The 11,318-nt window shown below is 37.2% G+C and overlaps 1 protein-coding gene across 1 annotated transcript; it reads left to right on the forward strand.

The window, feature by feature from the left end:
- Positions 1-8,025: 8,025 nt before the first annotated feature.
- On the forward strand, positions 8,026-10,647 carry LOC132032794 (glyceraldehyde-3-phosphate dehydrogenase A, chloroplastic-like). The gene is made up of 4 exons (XM_059422526.1): positions 8,026-8,286; positions 8,922-9,223; positions 9,362-9,606; positions 9,969-10,647. The coding sequence occupies exons 1-4, from the start codon at positions 8,128-8,130 to the stop codon at positions 10,469-10,471; spliced, it is 1,209 nt and encodes a 402-aa protein (XP_059278509.1). The 5' UTR covers positions 8,026-8,127; the 3' UTR covers positions 10,472-10,647.
- Positions 10,648-11,318: the final 671 nt, after the last annotated feature.

The raw sequence follows: 11,318 nt of genomic DNA on the forward strand, positions 1-11,318 counted from the left end.
GAACCAAGTTTCCAGCTTCAATGGCCTCATCTGCCAGTATCCGTCGTGGACTTTCAAACAATATGCAGGCGTGGATAAAATTTGTACATAATCTTCCAGTAGGATTAGATGAATCTATAGGTGATGATTCTCTATCAAACCTGTTATATCCCGCCTTTTTGCATAATCGGGAAATTCGAAATAATTGTGAATTATGAGGAATGAGGTCAAGTTTGGATTTTGCTTAGTATGTGTAGGTGGTAATGGAAGTTTGGATGCTAGAATATTGGAGAAGGCCTAAGGGCAAAGTTGGAATTGTGGAAATTTATTTCGGGAATTACAAAATAAGAATTATGACTCTTGAAAAATAAATAAGGAAACGAAGCCCCAAAAATTGGGGGGTGGCCGGCCAACTATAGGCCAAGCCCACCCAATTAATAAAAAAAATTTCCATGTGCCTATCATGTGACAAATTACACATGAGATATATTCATGATCATCTCAAGAACATTCAAGAAAAATCAAAGAAAAATCAAGAAAAAAAGAGGAGAAGCTCACGGCTTGGCCATAGAAAAATTGGCTTCTTAAAATCTTTCTCCAAAAATTATTTTCTTGTGGTATTTCCACCAATTCAAGAGTGCTTTACAACTTGGTGCAATTGTTTTGGAAGAAGGAGCACTTGTTTCTTCAAGTGGGCAACTTGGCTAAGTGAAGAACTTACATTTTGAAGGTAAGATTTAAACTCTTTTGTATGTTGTTGAAGGCTTTGTCTATGTGTGTGTGTGTGGAAAGAATGAAAAATCATGAGAATAAGGGGTATATGCATGTGGCCGAATGCATGTGTATGTATATAGGAGAATGAATAAATTTTGTCTAGAATGTTAGAGTAAGTGAAATTGCATGGAAATCATGGAATTGTGATTTGTGTGAATGTGCAAGCCGTGTGTGTGTGTGTGCAAGTATATGTGGCCGTGTGGTGTTATATATGTAGGGAGTTGGTTGTATTTATTTAGTATGTTAATTATGTTGTTATGGCATCGATGGAAGAGAATGGAAGATTAATGGTTTTGTTGGAATGGAAGAAATGAAAAAGTAAGGTTGTTTGTAGGAAAAATATATGTAGTGTTATTATAGACTATGTAATTAGGGAAATGATGTTGTAAGATGCAAATCATGATAGTTGTTAATGGAATTGAAAAGTAAAAATATGTCTTGGAAGTTTATGTTGAAATTTGAGGTTTTATGGATTATGATTTTGGTGGAAAACTTGTATATTTTGTATATTATTTCGTAAAATATGGAAGGTTTCCGAAATGATCTTGTTGGGTTGATGAATATGAAAAGGTCAATGTTGGTGTGAAAATGTGAAGTTAGTTGGAAGTTATTGCTTTATGAAGAAAGTAGACTAATTATGTCATATCGCGATTCGTGTAATATTGTTGTGATTGTTGATGTTGTGTTGACTTGTTGTTGGTTATCTCGAGCCGAGATAAAGTGTGGGCGTCATATTTATGGGGAGGCCGCCGAAATTTCGTAGCCAAATACTAAACCAAAGTTGAAATGTTAGCCTTCATGAATGAATCGGCAAAGTGACCATTTGCGGGTCACGAAATGGAAGTGAAGCCAAGCGAGCATAAGGCGTAACCGAGGTATGTAAAGCCTTCCCTACCTTTCTTTGGCATGTTCAGTCTAATAGCTTGAAAGCGAGCCTCGATTGTATTCTCGGAATTCGAGATTGAAAATAGCTCAAAACCATTCAGTAAGATTGAAACGTTTCTTCACCTTTTGTCGATAAAACACACTATATGTATGCAACTTCCATAAATGGAGTCGAAACACTCTAAGATGATTGTGGACGACTCCCTAAGGTTTATTACCCATGATTTAGGTATTTTACTATGGTTGGGTCCGAGGTGGGCCCACAAAACCCTGAAACTCCCGGTATAGCTCAAATTGTTCGGTTTCTGTCCGTTTTTCATAAATAACTCTAAATTATGTTTCCGTCCGCTAACTAATAAGTATTATGTCTATCTTTCAATCGTGCCTCGGACACTCTACCAATATGCCTACTCGTGGACTTTCAAACAAGTCCGTACGTCGGTCCGTATGCATATGGTTTCTCATTTGTACATTGGATCTCAATTCGCGCCCGGCCTGTGTTCTCCGTGGATTCGTGCACCTCACCGCATTGTTCACCGCGTCCCTCGGATAGGCGGGCGGGATTCTCTATCGAATGATCCGATTATGTGATATTACGGGGATATGTGATGGCATTTGATCCTTTGATCGTCCACCGCGTCCCGTACTACGAGGGGGCACCGCGTCCCTTATTGGCCGGGATCCGTCCGTACGTGATCGAAGATATACGATCCGTCTATATGAAAATTTTCTCGTCTGATTCGTATGTAGATTTTGTTGCCTCGTCACTGTCAATTGCTTCGATTACCTCGTCCGTTAGATAATTTCCAAGTGACGTCCGTACACACGTAAGTCCGACTCCGTTTCTCATTTGACGTTATAGACAACATGTTTCGATTACCGTTTTCCGCTTTACACTAGAGATTCGTACCGACCCCTCGTGTTGTACATGTACGCACGCGCCGCCCCGTACGCCGCCTAGGATATTGGTGGGCTCTTTCTCTCGAAGGAGCCGATACTTTGGTATATATCTCCCGTTGTCCGTTGTTCCGTATATATGATCATTCGGCACGGCGGCCCCGTCCCGTCTTCTCGAACGTTCATATGTTAGCCCGTAGACATAACGTGAAAATATGATGGTATGTTCGGGGCGGTTTACGTGCGCCTATATATATATGTATATGGCTATATTGGCCCCGTGTGGCCTCTCGTTGGTATTTTCTTTGTGCATAATGTTTGTTAGTAGAGAAAATACTCGCCCAAATTTTTCTAAATATCTCGAGTTATTATTTGTGGCTTTTGGTAATTTCGGCGCTAGTCAGCCGCCGGGGTTGGTCGTGACAAAACCTATGTTGCATTTTCCTTTGATATCACGTTGACTGGGCACTACTTTCCTCAGTTCTCGAAGATCTGGATTCCTATATGAAAATTTTCCCAATACTGTGTATGGTAGATTTTGTTGGACTGTCAATTGCTTCACCTTAGATAATTTCCAAGTGACTTGAGTTTCTTCATTGACGTAGACAACATGTTTCATTACAACTAGAGATTCCTACATGGTTATGCATGTCATGCCCCGAACCTGGGCGTGGGTAGACGGGTTCCGGGTACTTGAACTGGATCGAGCGAACGACATAACTGAATAGACATAACGTGAAAATTGAGAATGTACGGAATATAAATAATAATCATGTTTAAATACTGAATTTCGGAATATTTCTTTAATTAGATATGCTGAAATAGTTTAGAAACATAATTGTAGCCACCCATGGCTAAAATAATATCTCTCAACACTAACATGAATTACTAGTCTAGTCTATAAAGCCTCTGACGTGAGTAGGAAAACTAAATCTTTACCGGGACAAGGCCCCGGCATTCCTTATTCTTCTAACAATACTTAAATAAAAGATAACTCCCTGAATGAAATGGGGCTCACCAATAAGCCGATACGAGCAATTCGTCATGCCCTAAGTCTCTACACCTGCACCGTGAAATGCGGTGCCCCAGCAAAAGGGGCGTAAGTACTGTGGACTAGTTCTCGTATGTAAAATTAACTGAAAGAATAAATAGTTGTGGGGTGCTCGGGGGAATGGGCAGCCTAAATACATAAACATAAGATATATCTGAATACTGAAAGCTAAACTGAAACAGAAACATAAGGATAACTGAAACTATACATGAGGATCATAATCACCCCTTACATAATATGGGGAAAATCACATGTTGATCTGAGTTCTTTAACTGTGGCCTTTGGCCAAATTATAAGTACACAATTCTGTGTCCTCAGGGCTAAGTATAAGCATGCAAAATCTGTGGTCTCGGATCCAAGTATACATATACATAAATTGTGGCCTTTATTCCAAACATATATGCTCATTATTTCGTAATTTATATCATGATTTTGAAAATCATAGAGTCATCATACTGTAGTTCTAACTTGGATATTGAGCATTACTATTAGAGACACTGAATCATGGAGTATTCATGGAGATTAGAGTATTAATTATTCAAAGACATTTTGTGGTTCATGACTGAAACTCATGGAATATTAAACATGCACAGCTTACATGTTCAGTTCACGATGTTCAGAATGACATACATGAATGAACTACAAGGCTATATCATGTAAAGTATAAAAACTCTGACATTGTTCATAAAACTAGGGCATAACTCTATTGTTGATGCTAATTTCTAACAATCATGACTGAATGAGGTGTGGGGAAGAACAATTATATTCCTGCACGTAGAGAGTTAGCCTTACAAACCCGTAATCGCTCCAATGTAACGCACTAAACTGCTTCTCTAACGAAGAACACCAAACCCCTAGCTTTGAGCTCTTGGGAAGCATTTACCTTGGAAATCCTATGTTTTGGTTGAAGAATCATGTTACTAATCATGAATTAATGTTAGAAACACTTAGGAATCGTTAGAGCAATCTTACCTTAATGTGTGAGGATGAGAGGAGAAATACGTTGTCCAGGGCTAGAGAACAAAGTTAAATGGACTGTATTCTGAATATTCGTGTACGTGTCAAATTATAGGCCGGCACAGGAACTAGGGAAGCATGTGCCGCATGGGCCACTACAAGCATGCTCCATCGCGAGGGCCAAGCTCGCGATGGACAATGCGTCGTCTGGTTCATCGAGAGCTGCTTGCCTGCTTTGAGCCATGCGGCCCCCTTCCCCTTCCCACACTTAGCCAAAAATCCAACTTTTCTCCGGCACCTTCCTAGCCATGCGGCGCGACCCCCAACGCGAGATCCTTGCTAGCTTTGGGTCATATGTTGCATACCCCTCTCTGTGTCCGATACTTAGAAACTTTTCTTGCTCATTTGGTTCAATCCTTAGCTTGGGAGTACTAGGTGTTACAGTGCATGGTTTCAAAAACCTGCATGTGTCGGGGCTAGGGGTTGTTCTAGTTGGTGGTTAGTCGTGTTTGGTAGTGTAGTGGATGAGGAGGGTTGAGCAACACCGATGGAGGTTGCCCGCCGGCCATGGTGGCCATATTTGGCTTGAAAAGACTAGGGCTTTGGTCTTTAGGGTTCGGGTTTGCTGGAGAGAATTTTATGCCCACTGTAGAGGTTCTTGTACTAATGACACCAAGTCCTGGGGGTGTATTTCCATTTCTGTGTTTTATGATTATGAAACCTACCGAGATCCTTTGTTATTTAGGGGCTACAGGGCCAACATGCACAAAATAAATTGTTATCTCACCTGCAAAAGTGAATGGCATAATACATAAATAGGCCCTCAAATTTGGTCTCATTTTTTTAAATCAACTTTAGGTGTGGGGTGTATTTCCATTGAATGAACACGTTAACTTACGGATTTTATAATTATGAAACCTACCAAGATTCTTTGTTATTTAGGCGGCTACAAGGCCAACATGGACAAAATAAACTGTTATCTCTGTATTATGCAAAAGTGAATCCTGCCATTACTAGGATTAGGTGCCAACACCATACATGAACCAACTAATAAGAGCAAGTTATTTACCTTGCAACAATTACCTATGACATTTGCATGTTTGTTAATCAACAACACTCAATTTTTAACACTATTTCAGAATCAACTTCTAACTAACTCCACCGAAATGGTAAAGATTCACATTCAAAGTTACAAATTTTAGTTGAAGTGTGCAGGACAAACTTCCGACATTTTTATTTGAATTTAGGACGTACACATTTGAAGTTTAAGTTGGCAAAGTCTAACTTTAGATGATTGGAAAGCAAGCACTATATAATGGAGCTTAAAGTTTTCCCAAAAAGGAAAAGAAAAAAGTTAATTGGTATCATGAGCCTTTCAAGTCTATGGTTTCTACAAGTTTCAAAGCTTCTATCTCGGAGAAGCCATTGATCATTAATCAAATAGTCAACTCACTATATAATTGAGCTTAAAGTTCTCCCTAAAAATGGAAAAGAAAAAGGTCAATTGGTTCAGAGTTTCATACGAGTGTCGTTTGATCGTAATTTTTAAGTACACTAAAAGTTAAATCTTATATACATGTTTGAAGTTAATTGGTTAACCTGCTTAAATCAGACTAATTCACCTATTTGCCACCATTTAATTAAGGGGCATATTTGAGACTCAATTAAAATTAAAAATATCAGAAGTTACGGTGGAGCCAAAAGAATAGCACAAAAATATCAATAAATAGAGAAATTCATCTTAAACCACAAATTTCACTCTCATATTGCAATGGTTGATTTGTCCTTTCGTCGTTCTGACAAGGTTCCTTTCGAAGACGCTATAAATCATTTGAGCCAAAGGTGTACACTCTTTTTCTTTTTCTAATCCTTTTATTTTTTTTATGTGGTAAGATGATGAGATAAGGACAAAAGAACTTCTGGGCATTAACCATCAAATGGCAGAGAATTTCACTGACATGGTTGCAATTGCTGATGGATACAATATCTGCCAAGACCACATATTCTTATTGACCTTCAATTGGAAGAAAGGATAAAAAAATATTATTCCCTCCGTTTTAATCTAAGTATTTTAATTTATCTAAACACTAAATTTAAGAAAATAAAATAACTTTTAAATCTTATAATCTTAAATTATAGAAATATGATATGCATCAAAGTGCAATTTAAAATTTTGTGATATTAAATATGTCATGCACAATGTTATAGTTATAGAATTAGGAAAAGTAAAAAAGAAATTTTTTTTTAAATAAATTTTTAAAAAATAAATTAAAAAAATAAGTAAATCACTTAAATTGAATCGGATGGTGAAATACTCTTGCTTTCGTGAATTTTATTCTTCTCTTTTTTGGTCCGAAGGATTAGCCTTATATTAGTTTAACTGCAAAAGTTACAGGGAGCGTTACAAGTTACAAAAGAGTTGAGGCTCGCAGAGGAGCTTAATCCAAATATATGTTCCAAAGACTACCATTATAAGTTTGATTCAATTAAAAATTGTGGTAGCTTAGAGTTATATCGATAAATATACTAAAAAGTTGACTATATTGAATCTGAATCAATTAGACCGATGAGCTTTGAGTACCAGATGATTAAAGCAGAAAACAAAAAAGTAGTTATCAAATAAACAAAAAAAAAACACACACACACACACAAGGAAACATGCAGATGAAAATACGTTATTCCTTTTATTTCAATTTATGTGACATTATTTAGCTCAATACAAAGCTTAAGAAAGAACAGAAGATTTATAACACTCTTGGTCTTGAAACATGAACTAATATTCGTGCGAAAATTTTGAAAGCTTGTGGTCTTAAACATATCATAATGTTTGTGTACTAAATTAGAACTTTACAGTTATTGTTTTCAAATATAGAATTTATTTATTTATTTTTGGATCAGCCTATCAACGAAACAATATCATCAATACACTGAACCGGAGGGTGTATAGTATATGCATTGCTAGGAAATCACAATAAGCGTAATAGAGTTTAAGTTTTGTGTACTAACGATGTTAAAAATACTTACATAATCAGGTTACTTTAAAGATAATTACAGATAACTTTATTTAATATCATTGATTCATAATTTTTAATAAATGTTAGATAACTATTAATATAACATGTTACATTACAATGGTGTAGAAACTTCATTACGATGGGTTGAGTCCTAAAGATAAATTTAAATATTGATTTTTTTTTAAAATATTTTTTGTAAAAGTTTACAACTGTGACGTCATTAAATAAGTACTGAAAAATGTATTTCGAGCTAAAATGATCATCAAATCTAACTAGGCAAATTAGATGAACATAGAAGCTTATTAGATAAAATTAGATGACTCTTGAAAGACAAAATAAAGTGAAACTGCTTTAGTCAATTACTATAAGTTGAGAGCATTCACACATTTTAATATATAGAAATAATAAGCTAGCAGTAGCAGTAGCAAACCACAGCCATAGAATGAGTGAGAGGCTATCTATGATCCATAATCTCATCCACTGTCTTTTTCTCTCCATCCTATCTTCACTAAATACATGTGCTCCTGCATTCTCAACTGACCTGCTTGTGCTTGTGAATACATAATAATAATGGCTTCGGCTGCTCTATCAGTAGCCAATTCTTCTCTCCAGGTCACCAACAAAGGATCATTCTCAGAATTCTCAGGGCTGCGCACTTCATCTGCTGTTCCATTCGGAAGGAAATCTAACGATGACTTGCTCTCTCTCGTTGCTTTCCAGACCTCTGTTGTAAGTACTGCATTTGCAAATTGGACTGGACTTATATACGTTCATTATGTAAAGAATCTTATACTAAAGTTACCTATTGTAGTAAGTTATCCGCCTTATTTTTCAGCCTACTAATTCCATAAGTCATGAAGTTAGTTACCTGCAGTTATATCTTTTAATCAACCTGCAGCATAGCATAAATGTTACATTCATCTAAGTTTGAGTGATATTGAGATTCGTGTGCGACAATATATTTGTTCTAGAAACCAAAATAGTTACTAGTAAGAAAACAATGTTTCTTTCAGTGTATTGGGAATCAAGAATTTCATATTTCTGATCATCCGTTCATTGAGTGTTGCATATGTGTGTGTCTGTTTGAGTTTGTGTCTCGCTTCTCATCTTTTCCAATTGAATATATTCAGTACTGATAAACAATTTCTTTGCATTGTTCATTCCAACATTAAACGAGTTTGATTATTTTGGTTAAAAGTTGAAAATCTTTTTGCTGCAAGCTAGTGCTCGTTGGTATTTGAAAAGCTTAAAAGTTCTATTTCAACTAATTAATCACAAATTATTTGGAAGTGCAATTACCATGAATTGCGAAACTCTTGTTTATATGTTATTGTTTGGTGGTATTCACTTGGAATATAACGCAGATTGGTGGAGGAAAGAACAAGAGGGGAGTAGTTGAGGCCAAATTGAAGGTAGCCATCAATGGATTTGGAAGAATTGGAAGGAATTTCTTGAGATGCTGGCATGGCAGGAAGGACTCTCCCCTTGATGTCATTGCCATCAATGACTCTGGCGGTGTCAAGCAAGCTTCTCACCTCCTCAAATACGACTCTACCCTCGGCATATTTGATGCTGACGTCAAGCCTGTTGGTACTGATGGCATCTCTGTCGATGGAAAGGTCATCAAAGTCGTCTCTGACCGTAACCCCATCAATCTCCCCTGGAAGTAAGTCCTTTTTTGCACTAATACAACATTGCAGTGATAGTAATGCGCTTTTGTTAAGAAAATAATTTTGATAATGCTCAATACTAAATAAGGAGACGACAGCCGTAAGTTCTATACTAACATAGTTACGTTGTCCAGGGATCTTGGCGTTGACTTGGTGATCGAAGGTACCGGAGTGTTTGTGGACAGAGAGGGTGCCGGGAAGCACATCCAAGCTGGAGCTAAGAAAGTGCTGATCACTGCCCCCGGGAAGGGTGACATTCCTACCTATGTCGTCGGTGTCAATGCCGACCTTTACAGCCCTGACGAGCCCATCATCAGCAATGCTTCTTGCACCACCAACTGTCTCGCTCCTTTTGTCAAAGTCCTTGACCAAAAATTCGGTAATATTTTTTCTCTCTATGTATATTTTATACAAGCATAATACTGCGTCTGTTCCAATTTATGTGACAATCTTTTTTTAGTCAGTCCTAAAGAAATAACGTCTTTCTACATTTAGTAACAATATGACTTATAAATTCTTATTCTATCCATAATTAGATAATTAGAGCCACACAAATATCTATATATGACTTATTTTAAACCACAAGTTTCTTCAAAAATCTTTCATTCTTAAACTTCATGTTCAGTTAAACACCTTCACATAAATTGGGACGGAGAAAGTATTAACTTGCTTAGCAAAGAAGAAACTAGTCCGGTATGAATAGATTCAGAAAACTAATCTACAAGAATTTTCCTTGGCTAGGCATAATCAAGGGGACCATGACAACTACACACTCCTACACTGGTGATCAAAGGCTTCTTGATGCAAGCCACAGGGACCTTAGACGTGCAAGAGCTGCAGCTCTCAACATCGTGCCAACCTCAACTGGTGCAGCTAAGGCTGTGGCCCTTGTCCTCCCCAACCTCAAGGGGAAGCTCAACGGCATTGCCCTGCGTGTGCCCACCCCAAATGTCTCGGTGGTGGACCTCGTTGTTCAAGTATCCAAGAAGACATTTGCGGAGGAAGTGAATGCTGCATTCAGAGAGTCTGCTGACAATGAGCTTGCTGGAATTCTCTCCGTCTGCGATGAGCCCCTCGTTTCAGTCGACTTTAGGTGCTCTGATGTTTCATCAACTGTTGATGCTTCACTCACCATGGTCATGGGAGATGACATGGTTAAGGTTATTGCTTGGTATGACAATGAATGGGGTTACTCACAGAGGGTGGTTGATCTTGCTGACATTGTTGCCAACCAATGGAAATGAAGTATATGAACATGGTGTTATCTGTTAAATATTACTAGCTTAATTTTTTGCTTTATCTGTAGATTATATTACTTCCTTTTTCTGAAAATTGTAACGAGAACCCAGACAGTCTTCTATCCTAAATTTGTGTAATCTTATCAATCAATTTCAAATAATGTTCCTTTTTCAAAACCAAAGGTAAATGTTCTTATTTCTACTTATAGAAAAAGCACCGACCCACCTGATAAGCAACATTAACAGGGAAGAAAAATAATCATAAGTTTCACCATTCCATGTTATATATGTTGAAGACTAATTAAATTCAAGACAACTGTCTCAGAAACAAGATTTTCCTTCCTATATTACATTTTACGTTAAAACGAACTAAAAACAAGTCCTCACAGATCACCATAAAAGTGGTAAAAATCTAGTGATTATATTATAATTATCATCAGATGCTGCATTCATGATTGAACTGCTCAGATCAATTTCCTATAGTCCGAACGGTGTGCCACTTGCCCACAAAATAATGAACGGTAGTTGAGAGTTTGTAGATAAATGTACAATCTAATTTTAGAATAGCAGTTTGTTCAAGTCCATAATTGAACTTACGCTGTGATGTTTGAAGCAATGATCATGAAGAAAGAGAGCCTACCACGAGTTCTCACAGCTTTTCTTGTATGAGTGGACTATAAGAGGGATCGAAATGTGATGTGTAATAGCTAAGGCCGATAATACGAGTCCGCAACTTAAATGATCCCAAAAGTGAAATTTTGATCAAAAATAACCCCAAAAAAAAAAAAAAAAAAAAAAAAAAAGATTACAAAAGTGACTTTTGCGCACTAATTTTGTGCGCAATAAGGGTATA

This window comes from Lycium ferocissimum, chromosome 2 (genome assembly GCF_029784015.1).
Source record: "Lycium ferocissimum isolate CSIRO_LF1 chromosome 2, AGI_CSIRO_Lferr_CH_V1, whole genome shotgun sequence".
NCBI classification, from domain to species: domain Eukaryota; kingdom Viridiplantae; phylum Streptophyta; class Magnoliopsida; order Solanales; family Solanaceae; genus Lycium; species Lycium ferocissimum.

Excerpts from the sequence above, each read along its gene's own strand:
- LOC132032794 (XM_059422526.1), top strand. The coding sequence starts at position 8,128 with ATGGCTTCGGCTGCTCTATCAGTAGCCAATTCTTCTCTCCAGGTCACC. Across the intron at positions 8,287-8,921 it reads TTGCTTTCCAGACCTCTGTT|ATTGGTGGAGGAAAGAACAA; the intron begins GTAAGTACTGCA and ends AATATAACGCAG. Across the intron at positions 9,607-9,968 it reads AGTCCTTGACCAAAAATTCG|GCATAATCAAGGGGACCATG; the intron begins GTAATATTTTTT and ends TTCCTTGGCTAG.